At 36.6% G+C, this 22,607-nt stretch overlaps 1 protein-coding gene across 9 annotated transcripts in view; it reads right to left on the bottom strand.

Annotated features, from left to right (window-relative positions):
• LOC106873049 (BTB/POZ domain-containing protein 17) overlaps positions 1–22,607 on the bottom strand; it is a 58,245-nt gene that overhangs the window by 11,954 nt on the left and 23,684 nt on the right. For 4 of the 9 annotated variants that reach the window (XM_014920259.3, XM_089339835.1, XM_014920257.3 and 1 more), the window contains exons 2-3: positions 3,433–3,682; positions 979–1,077 (exon numbers count right to left, since the gene is read on the bottom strand). In XM_014920259.3, the coding sequence (XP_014775745.1) occupies positions 979–1,077; positions 3,433–3,650 (317 nt within the window). In that variant the 5' untranslated portion in view covers positions 3,651–3,682. Of the gene's footprint in view, positions 1–978; positions 1,078–3,432; positions 3,683–5,494; positions 5,630–16,046; positions 16,115–20,511; positions 20,679–22,607 lie in introns of those variants that run through there. The other 5 variants (XM_089339831.1, XM_052975876.2, XM_014920256.3 and 2 more) reach the window with 5 other exon arrangements.

Below are 22,607 nucleotides of genomic sequence, written 5' to 3' on the forward strand. Positions count from 1 at the left end.
CTGCTTTTATAGCAAGTTGATGCAGGTAGTTTTATCCTGTCCCCCTCCGACTTTTAGTCCATGCAATTGAAAAAACATTGTATATATATATATATATATATATATATATATATACTTCAACCCACTGCTAATCACTCATCTGTAAAGTTAAAATAAAAGTTGTTTGCGGCAGACGAAACGAAGCAGTCAGAGTTATCTCCCTTGCAAAAGAGCAAATTTTTCACATCTGCGGTGTTATTGTGACTCGTCGGGTTGATTACGTGGTCAGCCGGCCACTGACATCACAAGTACATCGACAAGTCAAGGAAAGAACTTCTGTATGGTTACTCTACCTTTTAGAATTAGTAGCCAAATCTCCATCGCATTACACTTTAGCGTCTTCAAAAAAGAAAAAAAAAAAAACGCATTGGATAGTTCTAGATACACTATATCCTCAAACAGCTCGTTCATGTCTGACTGGGTGAAGGAGCTAAAAACAATATCAACAACGCTAAGAAATACGCTAACAAGGATAACATGGGAGACCCTATTGGTAATCTTCCAGTTTCGAGAGGTAAAAGAAATAAATAAAAATATTCAAGGGAAATAACTGAACGACTTACCAGTATTATCCGTACTACTTTTTCTCTAAAACAGCATCCGACGGAATTTTTTTTATAGAAGTTTTAAATGTTTTTTTTCTTTTTACAAACAGCATGCGACGGAATTTTTTTTTAATAAAAGTTTAGGGTTAGGGTTACGGTTAGATGTTGTGCAGCCGGTCTTCCACGAGGCATTTTCGATTTCTCATAAGAAACTATGATATTCAATCACGTGTGTAATTTATATATAAACAGTTATTATTTATAAACAAAGTAGTATGGATAATAATGGTAAGACGTTCAGTTATTTCCCTTGTATTTTATTTACTTTTTAACCTCTCGAAACTGGAAGATTACCCCCTATCTGATATAATCAATCAAGGTTTTACTTATTTACTTCAAGAATTGGCCAAAAACTGGAATACATTCATCAGTTTCATTTAATTCGATCTCGGGCTGACGAGACTCTCTCCATCTCTCTTCGTTTAACATTGCACTGAAAGAGAAAGAAAAAGGAAAAAATTAACATCAAACTGTGAGATACTGGGCAATAACACATGTACATGCATTCATGGTGTGGAGGATAATAATATTATTTTTCTCAGTTGAGAAATAATCCTGCCAAGTTAGTGGAATCCAGTTTGATAATATGAATATCTTGTGCAGCACATCAGGTTACGTCCAACTCTATCCTATCAAGACATAGTTAAAATTTAAAACTCTAAAAACTCAAGATAAGTTCATGAGAGACTAGTGAAGGGCAGAAAAAAAAAATCATAGTGCATCTGAACGAAGATGGAGGATTAGTTAGAACCCATAAACTTCACCACGATAAAACTTGGGATTATTGAAATTTTCAATATTGAGGGAAAACAAGAAGAAAATGGAGGATAAAATGGATGTAATTACTGATTTATTTGCATGTTATAAAAACATTACAAATAAATAAATCAGTAATTATATCCATTTATTCTCCATTTTCTTCTCCTTGTTTTTCTTATATATATATATATATATATATATATATGTATATATATATATATATATATATATATATATATATATATATATATGTATATATATATATATATATATATATATATATACAAATAAAAGGGTAAAGGATTATCAATTTATTAATTTATTAATAGATTAATAATTAATAATTTTACCAAGCCCTTCAGTATGTAAACACCATTATCGGTGAAGAACTTATTTAAAAGTTCTTATACATTTATAAACATAATTAAGGGATCAGCAACAGTTGCTTCACCACATACCGAAGTTCAGAAATAGCAACTATTTCTGAACTTCAGTATGTGGTGAAGCAACTGTTGCTGATCCCTTAATTATGTATATATATATATGTGTATATATATATATATATATATATATATATATATATATATATATATATATATATATATAGATAGATAGATAGGTTTCATTGTTTCTATTATTTTCATGCTGAGAATTCACAACAATTATCAAGCCTACTACATGGGATGTTGGTACTTGTCAACTCAAATATAAAGAATATTTATTCACTTATGTGGTGTTGAGCACTCATTTTCACTGTTCAGTACCAGTGCGTATATATTATATCTATTATATCTATCTATCCATATCTATATCTACATATATATATAAATCTGTATATATGTATGTGTACATATATATATATATATATATATATAATAATACAAAAAATATATATGCATGTATACACACATATATGTATATACTTTCATCTACATGTGTATATAGATGCATATCAGGGTTCAGGACGTTAGAACAATGAACTACAGACAACGGAACGAACACATAGGAAAACAGAAAGCCACTTGGAATTATTCATCAGCTGCCTCTATTCTAACTTGACGTTTCGAAGATATATATATATACACATATACATATACACTTCTAATATAAGGATAAAATTTTATTAAAAATCTCATCAGTGGCCAGCATATGAAAAATACCTTTTAAGGTGAAAATTATAAATACAGTTATAAATAAGAGCAAAAAGAAAAAAAATTTCTTTGCCAATATGTTGAAAAGTAGATGCAAAATCGTCTAACCACATAAAATATGTTCACTTCCATTATTATGTGGTTAAATGATTTAGCATCTATTTTTCAGCATATTTTTTCTTTTTGCCTTTATTTATAATTGTGTGTGTGTGTATATATATATATATACACACACATACACACATATCTATTTATATATCTATGTATCTACCTGTCTGTTAAGCAGGCTACTAACCCCAAGATTCTGAGTTTGATTCCAAGCAGTGACCTGAACAACAACAACAACAATAATAATAATAATACTAATAATAACGTGGAGGCACAATGGCCCAGTGGTTGCAGCAGCGGACTCACGGTCGGAGGATCGCGGTTTCGATTCCCAGACTGGGCGTTGTGTGTGTTTATTGAGCGAAAACACTTAAAGCTCCACGTGGCTCCAGCAGGGGGTGGTGGCGACCTGTGTTGTACTCTTTCACCCCAACTTTCTCTCACTCTTTCTTCCTGTTTCTTGAGTAACACTGTGATGGACTGGCGTCCCGTCCTGCTGGAGGTGGGGGGGGGACACATACGCCATAGAAACCGGGAAACCGGGCCCATGAGCCTGGCTAGGCTTTAAAAGGGCGAAAGAAAGAAAGAATTAATAATAACAACAACGACAACATCGAAAAATACCTTGGGGTTGTGAACCGAAGTTCGAAATTTCCCCAAGACACCTGAAGAAGGCTGGAGGGTGTATCAGCCGAAACGTTGTGTTAGCAAAAAACAAGATGAGGACAAATATCCGTCGAATGTAAATGAACAAATTACATGTTACTTACTTGAAGACTTCACTTGCTGTAACTAACAGAAATTTGTGGGCATAATAAACATCACCACAGATGTTCAACCGAATGTCACTGAAATGAGGACTATTGAAAAGTTCTTCAAAACGGTTGGCCACTGCACATTCATCTTTTACCATTTCTGCAGTAGGGTTCACCAACTCATCGCAGATTTTGTCATCACAGCGTGCAGACTTATGAGGTGATGACGACATTTTAACTTTTCGCAACCTAAGCAGCCAATTACCTGTAAATAAAAATCAAGAAACAAAGGTTTATCGTTTGTAAACAAAAAAAAAAAAAAAAAAAAAAAATTTAGAAACTGTGATAAAACGAAAAGAAACTATAGCACCATGATCTGTTTATTTTACACACATACACACACACAAATGGGGTGGTTGGTGTTAGGAAGGGCATCCCGATGTAAAGACTATGCCAAAACAGACACTGAAGCCTAGTGCAATCTTCTGCCAAGCCAGCTCCTGTCAAACCATCCAACCCATGCCAGCATGGAAAGTGGACATTAAACAGTGATGGCGACGACGACGACAATGATATATATATATATATATATATATATGGTTCCGGGTTCAGTCCCACTGCGTGGCACCTTGGGCAAATGTCTTCTACTATAGCCTCGGGCCGACCAAAGCCTTGTGAGTGGATTTGGTAGACGGAAACTGAAAGAAGCCCGTCGTATATATGCATATATATGTATGTGTGTGTATATGTTTGTGTGTGTATGTTTGTCCCCCCAACATCGCTTGACAACCAATGGTGGTGTGTTTAGGTCCCCGTAACTTACCGGTTCGGGAAAAGAGACCGATAGAATAAGTACTAGGCTTACAAAGAATAAGTCCTGGGGTCGATTTTCTCGACTAAAGGTGGTGCTCCAGCATGGCCACAGTCAAATGACTGAAACAAGTAAAAGAGTAGAAACGCCGGTGTTAAAACGGGGGTAGCTGATGAAGAAGAATGTTCTCTATGTGGCTTGTGTGTTTTCTCGTCTACGTTTTGTTTGCAATGTCCTGTACCCAGATATGCACCTATACATACAGGTCGATGTCGGTATGCACATACCTGTACGTATATATGCATATACTCATTTACTATTTGTTTATATATATATATATATATATATATATATATACATACATCATCATCATCATCATTAATGTCAGTTTTTTTTCCCATGCTGGGTGATTAACCAAAACTGTACTTATCAGAGTGGCAGTATGGAAAGTGATGCAACAGCGTTCTACTATCAGTATGCTTTCCATACAAGTCGCTCTGATGATCACAGACTTAGATAATCACTTAATTGCTTAATTTGTGTGTAAAACTGAGTGTTAAGATCAGCTGAAATGGATCTATAATACTGTGTACTATATAGATTAACATACTCTCTTGACAAATGTGTGCCTAAAAGGGTAATTCTGTCAACAGATCTAAGTTTTTCAACTCACTGTATGTGTGTAAGGGTCTTGCTTTATGCTATTCACTGTAAGGAACATTCCCCTGGGGGGTTTTCTCTATATTGTAAATGTTCACACACACACACACACACATTATATGCGTGTATGTGTGTGTTGTTGTTTAGCGCCAGGTTAAACCAAATTAAGCTAATTTATGATCAAAGACATTCTACCCAGAGACAATCATATAATTTTTTTTTTTTTCAGACATAATATATCATGGATTACATCAAAGAATGTGTCCATTAATTTTTCAAGACAGAAATACGTGATTTGAGTGAAACTAAGATACAATCTTTAGCAGGCTGAGTGACCACATTGAGGCTCTCTCCTTGGCTTATGGCCACGAGAAGGATGTCTCATTGGCCTTCACAGGTTAAGGCATCTATGTACGTGAGAGTATATAAATGTACTACAGTGTGTATGTATGCATATGTGTGTGTGCGTGTGTTCCATTTTACTAGATTTTAATGCATGTGAGCTGTAAGGTGAATCAAGGGTGTAGATCATAGGAGAAATAATAACAACAGCAATTTGGTGATAAAAAGGTTAATGGTGGTCAGCTACTTTGAACAAAATCCTACCCATAAACAGACTATGAATATATATAACATGTAATAAACTTGTTCATTCAGTTCGCAGACAAGAGCAAGCGCTTAATTAGAAGTTAATACTCCTAAAAGATTAAGTGACAGAGAGAATATAAGGTGAAGGAGGGAGAGTGGGAGGGAGAGAGAGAGAGAGGCATGTAACAGTGGCTGAACAATACAATATTTAAATATATTATAAATAGACTGGTCCATTTAGCTAAAGCTTGTGCATAAAGGCTGAAATAAATATATTATAAATTGACTAGTCTATTCAACTAAGTGTAGTACTTAAATAAATTACTTGTTGAAATACCTGGTGGGGGCCTGTAAAGACTCACAGGCTTAACATGAAAAAGTAATTTACTGAAATAACAGCAAAGCTTCTTCATTAATAATGTTCTTTGTTTTATTTTATGGAGATTACATAAAGAGGTTGTTTTATGCTCTGACTCACGAGGCACTAACATATAATTAACCAAGGGGAAAAAACAGGGGCTCTGGCAGCTATCGTTAATGTTTGTCTCTGTGGTTTGTTGTGGCACACAACAGATATCTACTGACTGGTAGTGAATGCATGTGGCTTAGTGGTTAGAGTAATCAGCTCATTATCATAAGGTCATGAGTTCAAATCTAAATGACGCATTGTGTCCTTAAGCAAGATACTTTATTGTTCCAGTCCAGTCCAGTCAGCTGGCAAAAATCAGTAGTACTTGTATTTCAAAGGGCCAGCCTTATCACGCTGAATCTCCCTGAGAACTACGTTAAGAGTATGCATGTTTGTGGAGTACTCAGCCACTGGCATGTTAATTTCACGAGCAGCCTGTTTCATTGATCATATTGACTGGAACCCTCATTGTCGTAGCCAACCGAGTACCAGTTTTTTAAGTGATGGCACGTGGCTCACTGGTTAGGGAATTTGGCTCATGGTCGTAAGGTGGTGAGTTCAATTCCCAGTGATGTATTGTGTACTTTATATCACATTGCTCCAATCCATTCAACTGGCAAAATATTAGAAGTACCTGTAATTCAAAGGGCTAGCCTTGTCACATTCTGTATCATGCTGAATCTCCCTGAGAACTATGTTAAGGGGTCGCATGTCTGTGGAGTGCACTTGCACATTAATTTCACAAGCAGGCTGTTCTGTTGATCAGATCAATTGGAACCCTCATCATCGTAACCGGTGGAGTGTCATACTGACTGGGAACTTCAACCTTTTAGAATCAAATGTGGTGTTACTTGGAATAATTGGAATTCTTAGAATTAACATGTCAACACCGGTATGTCAATAATGTTGTTTTAATCAGACATGACAAGAGCTGTTTTATTACCAATCTTGTACCACTGCACTAACATGGAGTATCCAAGTTTCTAAGGAATAATGGGTTCAAATTTTGGCACAAGGCCAGCAGTTTTGAAGGAGGGGGTTAAGTTGATCACATCGACCCCAGTGTTCCACTGGTACTTATTCTATCGACCCCCAAAAGGATGAAAGGCAAAGTGTCTACCTCAGCGGAATTTGAACTGAGGGCATAAAGATGGATAAAATGTCGCTAAGCATTTTTCCCAGTGTGCTAATGACTCTGCCAGCTCACTGCCTCAATAATAATAATAATAATAATAATAATAATAATAATAATAATAATCCTTTCTACTAAAGGCACAAGGCCTGAACTTTTGGTGGGATGGGACTAGTTGATTACATCGACCCCAGTGTTTCACTAGTACTTATTTTATTGACCTCGAAAGGAGGAAAGGCCAAGTGTCTACCTCAGCAGAATTTGAACTCAGGGCGTAAAGACAGACTAGATGCCGCTAAGCATTTTGCCCTGCATGCTAATGATTCTGCCAGCTCTCTGCCTTAGTTTCTAAGAATAATCATTAGGAATCCTTGATGTATTTCACAATTTCTTTGGCATCAAAAAGAATATCCACAGACTTATAAAGAGCTCCTTTGGTCATGGAAGACCATGGGATTGCACTTAGAAAATTTACCTCTGAGGCACAAATCTGGGCAAGGTTGTTTATGAAAAACCAGCATTTGCCCATGCATACCCGCCTCTCCTTTCCACACCACTGATGTTATCCAGGGGACGTCACAGCTCCTTCCAACAGCTGAGTGAACTGGAGCAACACGAAATAAAATGTCTTGCTCAAGAACACAACACAAAGCGCGGTCTGAGAAATGAACTCACTACCTCGTGATTGTAAGCCTGACGCTCTAACCACTGAGCCATGCATCACTATGCAACAGTTGCAAATTGTGTTCATTGATCTTACTCTTTTACTTGTTTCAGTCATTTGACTGCGGCCATGCTGGGGCACCGCCTTTAGTCGAGAAAATCGATCCCAGGACTTATTCTTTGTAAGCCTAGTACTTATTCTATCGGTCTTTTTTTGCCGAACCGCTAAGTTACGGGGACGTAAACACACCAGCATTGGTTGTCAAGCGATGGTGGAGGGACAAACACACATACATATATATATACATATATACGACGGGCTTCTTTCAGTTTCCATCTACCAAATTCACTCACAAGGCTTTGGTCGGCTTGAGGCTATAGTAGAAGAAACTTGCCCAAGGTGCCATACAGTGGGACTGAACTCAGAACCATGTGGTTGGCAAGCAAGCTACTTACCACACAGCCACTCCTGCGCCTATCTTGTTAACAAACTTATTGGTTGGGGTACAAATTGCTCTTTCACAGAGCTATTTGTGATTATGGTGTTGCATTTTAGCAAAGATGTTAGTTTTTAGGTTGCCAGCTGATGATATCAAGGAACTAATCTTAATCATACATAGGTAAAGATTAGGTAAAAGAACTCCTCTAACTTTCAGAAGTCTTGCAGCACTAAAACTACAGGCCGTGATCTAGCCTGCACTCCACCCACACATGCAGATAACAAATATACAAAGGGAGAAATAGACCAGTCTATTGCATCTTAACTGGTGTGATAAAACTGGAATAATATGTTATAAATAGATAGATTAGTCAGTTTAGCTACAACTGGTGTGTTAGAGCAGAAATAACATTATACACAGACAAGCCCATTTAGCTGTAACTGGGGTGTAAAAAATCTGAAAAAATATGAAAGACTAGTCCATTTAGCTACAGCTGACACATGAAAGCTACATTTTAAAATGGGAATATTTTATGAATAGTTAAGAAGGAAACGATAATTAAATTGTAAATTTCTGCATGTTAATTTAATGAGTGAATCTTGAACAATGGGTGACACAAACAAGAAACAGACACTGAAAGAGCCTACATGATCACTCAAATTGCTAGAAACAGCAGCCAAATCACTAACCAGCACCTTTAAAGGCATTAGATAATGTATGTAGTCCAAAGAATACTTGAACAAACTATAGAGAATGGTGATAGCCAAAATGCTGTTCGATTACTATTCAGCTTGATCAAAACAGGCATGGGACTAAAGAGCAATAGTAATAAGAAAGAAGTCATGCTTCCTTCCCGATTGGGTATGAACATCTATATATTTAGAGCAAATGCTGGGTAGTTTATTACAATATCGTGGAGGTGCAATGGCCCAGTGGTTAGGGCAGCAGACTCGCAGTCATAGGATCGCGGTTTCGATTCCCAGACCGGGCGTTGTGAGTGTTTATTGAGCGAAAACACCTAAAGCTCCACAAGGCTCCGGCAGGGGACGGTGGCGAACCCTGCTGAACTCTTTCACCACAACTTTCTCTCACTCTTACTTCCTGTTTTTGTTGTGCCTGTAATTCAAAGGGTCAGCCTTGTCACACTGTGTCACGCTGAATATCCCTAAGAACTACGTTAAGGGTACACGTGTCTGTGGAGTGCTCAGCCACTTGCACGTTAATTTCACGAGCAGGCTGTTCCATTGATCGGATCAACTGGAACCCTCAACGTCATAAGCGACAGAGTGCCAACAATTACAATATCACATAATTAAAAATAGTCTTTTTATGGATTTCATGACAGGTGGGGTGGGGGAAAGATAAACACTTCTTAGGACTACTAGATTACAGAAGTAGGAAGCAACATGTCAAAATAAAAAGTTATTCTCAGTCTAGAAATTTGGTATGAATATTTAGAACAGAATAAACACATTTGAAGGCACCTAAGGGACCATATGCTAGTGTTATACCAACTGATTAAGTCAGACACCCAAGAGCAGACACAGTTTTATCTAATGAGCTTACACAAAGTTTCTGTCTACCAAATTTCACTGGCAAGGGTTGAGGTCTTCCAAGTTTATGGTAGAAGAGTTTTACTGGAACATATGCTTGCAAAACAAATTTCCTAAACATACTACAATGCTTGTGTTCATAAATGTTATATTTGAAAATTAATAACTAAAAAGATTTCTCTTCGAGAAAGGTACACATATTACATTGTGATGTAAGGAATATTACCTTTCCCAAAGAGATATCTTTGCAGTAATTCCCTGTTTGAATCATAATGAAGTAAAAAACTGCTGCTTATTCCCCTTCAAATACAAAATGGGTGACTTTTTTGAAAGAAAAACCAATAAATTAGCTTTCAAGAAATAGCAGCCACATCCCACTTCTTAAAAAGACAGAACAATCTATTGGATAGTCCTAGATACACTTAGCTTGAAAAAAAGGAGTAATCCTAGCTGATACACCTTTGACCATAGGTCTGCTTCAATGAAGTGATTTCAGACTTAAACACACTGAGGGTGAAATATTTTGGTCATGGATATATAACATAATGCCGGTGACACGATACAAACTGATGAACTCTCTTTTGGATGGTTGTTTGGTTTCCTGCTCACTGAGTCACTCAAACTGCTAGAAATAGCAACAATGTCATCCTGTAATTTCAACCAACTGTTTTATAAAGGAACCTTCCAGTTCACTTTTTTGGGATGAAGGACAAGTATCCATGATAAACTGGTGTTAGATCTTTGGAGGAATTAATCTGTTTAAAACAACAGAATTAAAAATGCAACATGTCTGGAATCGTACAACGATGCAGAGTGGACTATAATAACTGTTACAAATAATTTAATTCTTCATAGTCTAATATAATATTGTGGAATATAAAAATTCCTTCTTCAGATTTTGCTAGTAAGTAATGGAATTACTATTATAGTCGGTTTCCCAATGGTTACTGAAATCTGTCATGTCTCAAGCTTGTATGTATTGGCATATCCACAGTGTTGCTTCCAAGTTATGTATTACATGTCCAATTTTTTTTTTATATATATAATGTTTTGTTACATGAGCATGTTACCATCATGCATGCAGGGTGTCGATGTTGTTAAACAATATAGTGATTGTTGATTTCCAACCTGTTGCTAATTCGCTCTGTTGTTTGAGCTAGTTTGTTGAGGTTTAACCCAAGACTAGATCTGACTGAGAAGAGCAATGATCGAAAACATCTTATTTATATATATCAGGGACAACATTATCTAATGTGTCAATCTTTTACTGATCTAGGAGAGATGAAATGCAAAGTACACATGATGAGATTTGAACTCAGAATGTAAAGAACTGGAACTAATATCACAAAGCATTTTGTCTGATGCTCTAAAGATTCTGTCGCTCCATCAACCTTAAGACAAAGAGGGCTCAATATTGCTAAGGAAAAGGGTACTGAAGAAGGAGACAGAGAATGATTTTGACAACAGAGGAACAACGGGTCATAAGAATAAACTGGTAGATTAACAAGGTTGCTCTCCCAGATGCAGAATGTGCCATGGTTCAGATGAAACTCTAGCTCACATTGTATCAGAAAGTTCAGGGTTTGCTCAGGATACAAAAAGTGCAGACATAATGAGATTGTTACAACAATAAACTGGGGCTTTTGCAGAAAATCTGGTTTTGCATGCACAGAAAACTGCTATAACCATTTTGTGAGAAGAGAAAACAATGAAATAAGGTTGTTGTGGGACTTTCTGATACAAACTAACAGAAGGATAAAACATAACTAGCCAGATATTGTAGCTGTTGACAAGAAGAAACTATGTGTTGTAATCGAAATGGTTTGCCTATTTGACACTATAGTAAAAAGACAAAAAACAGAGTATTATACCATCTTGAATGAACCTTGGGGAAGAGTGACAAAAAACATCTGGGAACAAACCTTGGAAACCATGATCAGTAAATGCAACAGAGAAAACTTAATCTACAAGGTTTGGCAAGAATTATCTGAAGTTTTTAATACACTATCAAAACAGACATGAAGAGCAGAAAAACTTTTCTTCAAGAGACACAAAATACTTCTCAAACTAGATCACAAGCTGTGGTTTGATAGGAAAGAAAATTAAACCAAGCAAAACACCGATTACCTTTGACTAGAAATGTTAAGAATTTGTAATGTGTAAGAGAGCACACAAAAATTAAATATGTATATTCAATGCATTTGCTTTCTTGTTCTTCAATTTAAAATTTAAAATTCTACTCCCATTAATATTTATTTAGAAATGATAATCTCCTTTAAACAAAATGGCAACCAAAGCCATAACATGTTTCAACTCAATCGCATGACCCCGTCGCCCACCTCCCTGTGATGATGATGATGATGATGAGGATTTCTAACATCTATGTTATGACCTCAAATTTTCGTGAGTGATTAGCGTCAATTTATTCTCTGGGCTATGTTGTTGTTGTTGAACCCAAGGCGATGGCATGATTGAACAGACCTGTGATCAAACCTGTGTTAAAACTTTTATCATTATCCTGTCTTGTTATTTTACTTCAGGATTACAATATCAAATGTGTCCATCCTTAAAAAACAAAAATGAAGAAGTGTGATTTGAGGAGAGTTGACTGCTGGTATTTCTAGCAGCTCCAGTGAAAATGTAGAAGTTTCCTCCTTTGTTTTTCAGCCTATGTCTACCATGGGTAACTTCATTCTTAACACTAACTCATGACTTTGTTATATTTGACAACTATAAAGGCACACCTTTACATAGCAAACACTTCTGAAAACTGGACACCTTGTATATAAATAAAAAGTTCATTATGGTTTGGATACCAAAAAATCCAATCCAACCTGATGGTACAGTAGAAACAAAAGCATTCTTTGTATAAGAGCAGGTTGTGACCACTCAGTAATGTTGCAAGGAATATGTATATGACAAATGTCACCAAAGTCAGTGTTTATCATAGGGAAACAGATGGTAAAGTGTGGGGGGGGGCACAGTGATGATTGAAGAGAGATACACAAACAAAATTCAAAAGGTTTGCAACTGTTATAACTTATCATGGTAAAGAACGAAGAATTAATTATGTGAAGGTGGTGTGTTTACCTAAGATTTTGATAGGGTACTGGTATATGTCAGTTCATAGCCACCATGCAAATGTATTTACAGAAACAAAGCAGGATGTTCAACATTGACCCCTATGAATAATAAGCAATATCAAAGCTGTTGTACATATGCTTGGAAATCCAGCTCAAGAACTTAGAGACAAAACTCTGAGATATTCATGAGCTGCTGTCTAGTTTGGTAACTGACAATGTGAAAATACTATGGAACTTTAAACATACAGACACCACGATAGCAAAATGATAAATCTGCCACTGTTTTCCATGACAATAGTGTATTAGTATTCCACCTAGTAATACTAAAGAAGAACAATATCAAATAAAAGCAAGCTCAGATGCTAAGAAATTAGATTCACTTAACTGTTTGAATATAAATAATACAGAAGCTAAGGAATGTGTCGTCATTCATCGCATTTGTAAGTGGTACAACTGGAATAACCAATGACATTGACAAATTAATAAGACTGACATATGTATGTTACTGAAAATAGCAATACTAGTGTCTCTAAACATATTTAGTGCATCTTTACATAGTATTTAATCTTTTACTTGTTTCAGTCATTTGACTGTGGCCATGCTGGAGCACCGCCTTTAGTCAAGAAAATCGACCCCAGGACTTATTCTTTGGAAGCTTAGTACTTATTCTATCGGTCTCTTTTGCCGAACCGCTAAGTTACGGGGACGTAAACACACCAGCATCGGTTGTCAAGCGATGTTGGGGGAACAAACACATACATATATATATATACATATATACGACGGGCTTTTTTCAGTTTCCGTCTACCAAATTCACTCGCAAGGCTTTGGTCGGCCCGAAGCTATAGTAGAAGACACTTGCCCAAGGTGCCACGCAGTGGGACTGAACCCGGAACTATGTGGTTGGTAAGCAAGCTACTTACCACACAGCCACTCCTGCACCTCCTAACCATTTGTTAAAACTATATTCATAAATTGACATAATTTTTAATTCTCACAGTCAAAGTACAAGATAACCCTTTATTGTTCTACTCATAATTTTATGTCTGTACTAATTTCAAGTTATTTTTTTTTTCTACTAGAAACTGGTTCTTCCTGCAAGTAAAATAGTTACTATGGTTATATCTGACACAGTCAGTACATTTAGAGTGGTGACGGAGATGTTGGATGGAGGGGAAACACACCTCTCTTTACCTAGCTGTGGCCACATTACACTTCCGTCCCCTTCCCCACACCAACATCCTCCCACACACCACGCAGTCACTCATAATTCAAGTTACAGTGGGCCAAAGAGAAGGAAGGGGTTACAGTGGAGTGGTTGGTGGGGGGAAGGAGGAGGTGGAGGTAGTGATTCCCTTCGTGTGATGGTGGTGGTGTGAGTGTGAAATAGGGGTGAGAGTTTAGAACTGAAACTGACTGAGATGTAAACAGCTGGAGCACAGGGGGTGGTGTTGATAGGGAGTACAAGTATTGGCGCATAAGCAGGAAGGGGCCATGAGAGAAATTCTTGATGAGGAAGATAGTATGAGAGGGAGTGAGTGAGAGAGAGAGAGAGAGAGAGAGAGAGAGAGAGAGAGAGACTTGTGTTTCGAAGTGATGATGACCACACGATGGAGAAGCTGTTGCCATTTTGTCATAGATCACCTCTGTGCAAAGTAAAGATTTATGATCAAAAGTCGTTCCTGATGAGACTAGTCCATCTTTTTTTTCTAGGAACTACGTATCTAGGACCACATCACCCTTTCTTTTACAGACAGTGTGATATGAGGGTGATTTGGCAGCTATTTCTTGCTGCACAAATAACGTCCGTAGAGGTTCACTCATTGGCTCATGAGACAGAGGGGGAGAGCATGGGCGATAGAGAGAGGAAAAGAGAGATAGAGAATGAGAGAGAGTGGAAGAGAAAGACAGAGAGAGTGGAGTAAAGTGGACTGGGATGAGAAATGGATGGTCATGAAAACATACTGAGATAAAGAGTACAAATCACTGGCAGTGACTCATGGTCTCTACATGTAGGCACACATTCACACATACATACAGACACACTCCACCCTAGCCCCCTCACAAGTGTGTGTATGTGTGTGTGAGAGAGAGAGAGAGTGCATATATGCTACAAGCTTAGTCAGTGACTAGACAAACAGAAATAGACCAGCATTGACTGGTGGTACCAGTAAAGCAGAGACGTTGAGAAAGTGATTATATATGTATATGTATATATATATATATATATATATATATATATATATATATATATGCATGTATACACACATATATGTACATACTTACATCTACATGTGTATATAGATGCATATCAGGGTACAGGATGTTAGAACAATGAACTACAGACAACGGAACGAACACATAGGAAAACAGATAGCCACTTGGAATTAATCCTTCGTCAGCTGCCTTTATTCTAACTAGACGTTTGGTGCCCCAGCATGGCCACAGCTCATGAGCTGAAACTAGATAAAATGACAAAAAATGAAATATATGTATATATATATATATGTGTGTGTGTGTGTGTATATATATATATATATAGACACATACACAGGGGGGGAGGGAGAAGGAGGGAAATGACGGTGCAGTGTAATAGTGAAATTGAGGGAGGTAACTAGGTTTAAAGATGATAAACTAACATCCACGTCATGTGCAACTTGTATTATGAGCCAGCGAGGGAGCCTCTACATGGGCAAACAACATACTAGAAAGAACATCCAAACTGCCCTCCAATCACACCCTCCCCTATTAAAGGAAAAGAAAGAATACATTGGATAACGTGGTTCTAAAAGATGAGGTGATAATGGTTAGAACGTCTTTGAGCAAGTCTCTTGGATCAGAGTAGATTAGGGACTTGTTAACAAAACAGAAAGGAAGTAAAATAAAATAAAATATGGAAAAGCAGTGGATTATGATATCAAAGCATTTATAAAATACTTATAGGCGCAGGAGTGGCTGTGTGGTAAGTAGCTTGTTTAAGTAGCTTGCTTAAGTAGCTTGCTTACCAACCACATGGTTCCGGGTTCATTCCCACTGCGTGGCACCTTGGGTAGGTGTCTTCTACTATAGCCTAGGGCCAACCAAAGCCTTGTGAGTGGATTTGGTAGACGGAAACTGAAAGAAGCCTGTCGTATATATGTATATAAATATATATATGCATATGTGTGTATATGTTTGTGTGTCTGTGTTTGTTCCCCCACCATCACTTGACAACTGATGCTGGTGTGTTTACGTCCCCGTAACTTAGCGGTTCGGCAAAAAAAGACCGATAGAATAAGTACTAGGCTTACAAAAGAATACGTCCTGGGGTCGATTTGATTCGTAAAGGTGGTGCTTCAGCATGGCCGCAGTCAAATGACTGAAACAAGTAAAAGAGTAAAGAGTATAAAAATGCGTATATAAATATAATTAACCAAAATAAAAAAAGTCAAGAAAACAAGAGTTCATAGTTGTAGTTCTTCATAAATTGATAAATATTTTGAGAATTGATACTCTAACATAACAGATAAAAGAAAGGAATTATGGTTTTTGTACAGACACAAGGCCATAAATTAAGTGGTGTTGGGGCTGTCAGAATAGTGATTCCATTATCTGATAAGTAATTTGCTATTGCAAAGTTATGTAAGGATGTAACTAAACACCACAAGATATTTTATCTGACATTCTGCATATGGTTGAAGATGGCTGTGTACAGAAGGGCTGATTTCTAATTGTGGAGGGAACCTGTAGAAGGTGTAGGCCCAGGAAGATGTGAGATGAAGTGGTAAGAAAGGATCATCAGATGCTGGGCCTCACTGAAGAAATGACAAGGGACCAAGTGTTGTGGCAATTTGCTGTACTTGAGAAGACACGTCAGGCTAAATAAAATCATGGTCATTATTACATATAGGTTTAAGGTGGTGAACTGGCAGAATTGTTAGCATGCTAGACAAAATGCTTAGCAGTATTTTACCTGTCACTATGTTCTGGGTTCAAATTCTGCTGGGGTCGACTTTGCCTTTCATCCTCTTAGAGTCAATAAATCAAGTACCAGTGAAGCACTGGGGCTGATATAATAGACTAGTCCCCTCCTGGCCCAAAACAAAATTTTAGCTTTTGTGCCTTTAGTAGAAAGGATTATTACATAGAGGCTTATCCTTTAGAGGTGATGGTGCCACATAAAATGCACTTGTGCTGGTACTGCATAAACACACATAAAAAGCACCCAGTACACCCTGTAAAGTGGTGGCATTAGGAAACCATGTCACAACAGATGGACAGTTGGTGTCTGGCCAGCTCCTGTCAAACTATCCAACCTTGGAAGTCCAAGAATTAGAGAAAGAAACTTGGCTGTTTCTTGCAATACACACCAATACATATATCTAAAGCAAAATTTTTCAGGGGTCCTTAAAATACTATTGTGAATCCTCAATATATTATTTTGCTGTGTAGGCCCCCCAAAATCTTATATGGACTCCGATTGAGAATCACTGGTTTAGAGGGTTAACGTAGTACATAGAGGATTAATATAGATATGTATTTGGGTGGTCCTCACGGTAACCAGCATCAGAAAGATGAAGGCAAAGGCTACATTTGTGGTGCATGAACTCAGAATGTAATTAGTTGTTACTAGAAACTGCTAAGTTCACCTTGGTACTACTACTCCTCAGCAGAAAATCACAGGCTACGTTGGAAGAGATGAGTAAAATAGTCTTGGTACATGAGTAGTTCTTATTTTATCAATTCAGGAAAAATGAAGGTCAAAGTTGACCATAACAGGGTTAGAACTCAAACATGCAAAGTCAAAACAACCACACACTGTTTGTATTAAATCTAATTACAGTTCAAGTTTCCCAAGATCCTTTGATTTCCAGTGTATGTGGTATATATTAAGCATTTTTGGATAATAAACTTCAGATCACATGCAGGGTTAATTCGTCTTAACTAAAAATAAACATAACACACATGCACACACAGACATATACACAAACATATATACATACACACACACACAATTAAATTAGGCAGTGGTTTAGCAATGTATCACCAAAAAGGAAAACTATAATTGTCATTCAATAGGAGCTAGAGTGCTACAAATAAGAGCTAAAGTGCTCTGATGCTGCAGTCAATGCGTTGTTTACACACCCGTCTTTGTCTTTTGTCTTGCTTGTGTTTTTGTAAATTCCAACTGGCGTTAGGAAGGGCATCCGGCTGTAGAAACTCTGCCAAATCAGACTGGAGCCTGATGTAGCCATCTGGTTTCACCAGTCCTCAGTCAAATCGTCCAACCCATGCTAGCATGGAAAGCAGACGTTAAACGATGATGATGATACATATATATATATATATATATATATATACACATTCGCCATGATAGATCGCTAACCACTACACACATTTTTTTTCTCTGCTTGTTTCTTTCTGTGTTCCTTTCTATGGAAGAGTGTAGGCTCGAAACGTTAAAGACTTTTTCAATTCCCGAGCATTATACTAATACATCTGTTTGTCTTCTACACCACCTGTCTTCGTCTTTTGTCTTTTTTTGTGAATTCTCCCCATATATATATATATATATATATATATATATATATATATATATATATATATCATTCATTCATCATCATTTAACATCTATTGTCCCTGCTGGAAAGCTGCACCAGGCTCCAGTCTGATTTGGCTTGGTTTCTACAGCTGTATGCCCTTCCAAACGCCAACCACTTTACAGAGTGTGCTGGTTGCTTTTACATGGGCACTTTTATGTGGCACTGCCATAAGTACATGGCACCAGCACAGGTCTCTTGCAGGTCAATCCTTACCACCAGGGGGACTGGTCTTAATACTTCTAATGTAGAGTACAGGTCTTCTTGAGTACAGCAAGCCACCAGGCACCTCCATCCTTTGTCATCTCACCTAAAAGGTTCAGCATCCTGAGGTCATTCTTCAGTACTTTGTCCCATGTCTTCCTGGGCCTACCACTTCCATGTGTTCCATCTACTTTAAGGGATCAGTAATTCTTTATGGAGTTCTCAGTATCCATCCACATCACATGACCAAACCAACAGTCTTCTCTCTTGCACACAGCAACTCATTCCTCTTATGCCTAACTTCTCTCCTAGTACACTAGCACAATGTCAAACATGTACACTTACATTACACATCCAGTGGAGTGTACTAGCCTCATTTTTCTCTAACCTTCACATGTCCTCTGCATTCAGAGCCCACATCTCACTACCATGTATGTATGTATATATATATATGATGATGATGATATATATAAACTAAATTCAAATTCAATAGGGTATTTAAATACCATTTGCTATAAACAAAACCATCGCTCCAAAACCACTGATTACTCACAATTAAAATAGACATGGCCAATGTAATGAACATAACAGAAACAGGATTAATTTGCATGGAATACAGAAGTACGGAATACAAATAGCCAGTCCAATGCGACTGTCGAAATGTTACGGCAGAAGCATATAGATATGCAGTGTGCAAGAGGTAAGATGGAGGGAAGCCTTTACTAGACTCATCATGAGCAAGGAACAAAGGTACAAACTCTTTTGGGTATGTAGCAGATGGCATGGGTGGTGTAGGTATATTCTTGACTGAGAAATGGGCAGATAAAGTGATCAAGGTTATCAGAGTGTGTGATAGGATTGTTAAGCTAAGACTAGTATTAGATTAAACTACAACATCATATATCTGAGGGTATGCACCATGATTTGGACTAGCAGATCAACAGAAGAGCCATTTCTATGAAGCCTTCTGTAGACGACTTTGGTGACAGATGGCAATGTCCTTATAATGGCTGGTGATTTCAAAAGACATATCGGGCAGCACTCCAACAAATTTCATAGTGTGCATGGCAGTTACGTTTTTTGGTTCTAGAAATGGAAGGAATAAAGGTGTTGGAATTCTGTGATGCAAATTACATTTTCACAAATTTTTTTATCTTAACATGTTATACACTTCTTTTCCCTATACATCATGCTGATAATTTGGAAAAAGCTGTATTTCTTATGTTCTTGAGAAATTAATAAAAATGTTACAAAAGATTTAAAGATGAAAATATTTAATGAAAGAAAACAACGAATTAGCGCTTGCAATGAAATTTTGCTATACACTGCAAGCCCTCACACTAGTTCTAAACTTAGCCCTATACCCTAAGCTCCAAGAGGGTTTCAATACGTTGCTATGGGAACAGACACAAATAGCATCGTCAGCTAGATGGGTTGTTCAGAATGGATAAATCTGATTGGCTAAAATTACAAAAAATAAAGATTCATTAATTTCTCCCAAAATAGCTGTGATTTTCGTAATTGGCATTAAAAAACAACTACATGTGTAGAAATTCTCAATAAAACCGAAAGAATTGTGTTAACGCAAAAAGATCCAATTAAAAATTGAACTCGTAATTTCTTTTTTTAATGTTATTAACTTCCTTATGTCTAAAACAATTTGGAAACGTTTTCGGAAAAAAATCAAAAATGAAAAAAGTTATATCCGGGTTGTATTTGGAAAAGAGGAAGGTTAAAGTTTAAGAAAGTAAAACAATCTCTGATGAAAACAGAAACACGAAGAAATCGCCGAAATATACATAAATAAATAAAATTTTAAAAGTGACACGGGGTGGGGGCAGGAGGGTGCTTATTGCCATGGAGACTATAATGTTCTTAGGGTAGAACGTTTACAACGCAGTCCAGAAAAAAGTCTTGTAGTTAGTAATGATGATGACGATGATGAAAAGTTAAAAAAAAAAACACTGATTACAAAAAGACTTGATACTTTTTGGTGCCATTCGGAACAGATTGCCGATATAATCCCTCTTCGATAAAAATCAAACGAACACTAACATATGTGTAAGCATTTACCCCCCACCACACAATTCATCTTTAAATATAAATATAAATGTATGTGTACATATGCTTATGTGTATGTGTGTGTGTATATGTTGCCGACGTAAACAGTTTGCTTGTATGACGTATATAACATGAATGTATTACAGAAAAAAAAAACATAAGAAACAATTTCGCACACAGAATACAATCGTGCACATTCATGTATGTGGTCGAAATTGTTTCTTGTGTAGGGAGAGGAAATTTAAAGGCTTAAAACTGTGTGTGCAGACTAATATTTAATGAAACACACACACATACACATATATCCAGTCGCTTATCGAGATTTGCATACATTAATATTGTCGGAAATTTTTACCAATATTGTCAGACAAACGAATACCCACCCAAACATAAAACGGAAAATAACAAACAAAGGAACCCCGCCCCCCATCAGTCAAAACTTTAAAAATGTGGATAACACAAATATGAACACACTAAGGTTTAAGTTTATATTTTGTAGTGCTTGGGTTTTCCTTCTGATGCTACTTTGAGTTTCGCTTCTTGAAAATTCTATCAACGAATCTATAAATTCACATTTCGAATAGACACATACATTTGTGTTTGCGTGACAGCAACCAACTCATAAAATAGTATTCGTTCCGTAAACATTTGGAAAAGTTTATAAACAATAAATATTTAGATTTCGTAAGTACTTTAAATGCAATTGTACTTCTTTACATACATACATCCATCCATCCATACATACAAAGTATACATAAAGAAGTACACCCCCACCCGATTTTACTTCCTCATAACTTTCAGAAAAATGGATATTTTTGAAGAAATTTTCTACAAATACTTTTCACATAGTATAGATTTCTATTATATCGGAATTTGTTGTGAAATTTTTTTCCGAGGCGGGAGGGGACATGAGTTTCGGAAAATTCACATAATCAGCTTTGTTTCCTTATAACTTACAGAAAAACGGGTACATTTTAGTGAAATTTTCTACAAATTCCTTTAATATAGTGTAGATTATGATTACATTGGAATTTAATGTGGAGCAAAAATTGGTGGGCACACACACACATATACCGATACACATCAGATATATATCGGACTGGGAACCCAATGCTAAACGACATTCGCTCTACATACATATTAAATGGTAGCTCAAATTTTGGACCACTTTGTACGTATATACAAACGTATACATACATATATATGTAACGTATAAAACACTTATATAAACAGGGCTAATTTAACTGTATTTCCGTAGACTGAAAAATGAAAAACCTTAATCGATTTTCCAATCTGATCGAATTCTCATCAGCAGCGTCTACATCAATTTCACCATTCCCAGAGAAACAAGCAGTCAATCTGTTTATATATTCAACAATTACAGTAGCTACTTAAAAATTATTAATACATACAAATATATATATGTACCCATTAATAATTCACAGAACGTAATTCATTCATAATATAAACATGCTCTCTCTCTCTCTTTCTACACACACACACACATTGTAGGTACCCACACAATGAGATAAATTTTAAAAAATGATCCACAGAGATTATCCAAGTAATTAGCAAATATAAACTCCCTCTGGGAGTGTTTGAAATCTGTAGAAAAAGTAAGGGAGGTAACTCCAATAAGTCGCTCAAAACTTTTGGACAATAAACAATAAACAATGCAGTTGAATTTGTTTGTAAAGAAATTGGTATATACAACAAACATGTAGCGGCTTTTACTAGACCTCCTCAGCAAATCATTCTATATTTAATCAAAAGACTAAAAGTGATCAATCAATATACACAAACAAGTATATATATATATACATACATATATATATATATATATATAACAAATAATAAATGTTAAATCTCTGAACGAGGTATTAACAGTAACTGCACGATAAAGCGAAGTATATTTGCCACTAAAATGAGTATATGCATATACACGTACAGGTATGTGCATACCTACGTTTACCTGTATATATAGGTGCATATCTGGGTACAGGACAT

Source organism: Octopus bimaculoides, chromosome 22, assembly GCF_046866305.1.
Source record: "Octopus bimaculoides isolate indiv1 chromosome 22, ASM4686630v1, whole genome shotgun sequence".
Lineage (NCBI taxonomy): Eukaryota > Metazoa > Mollusca > Cephalopoda > Octopoda > Octopodidae > Octopus > Octopus bimaculoides.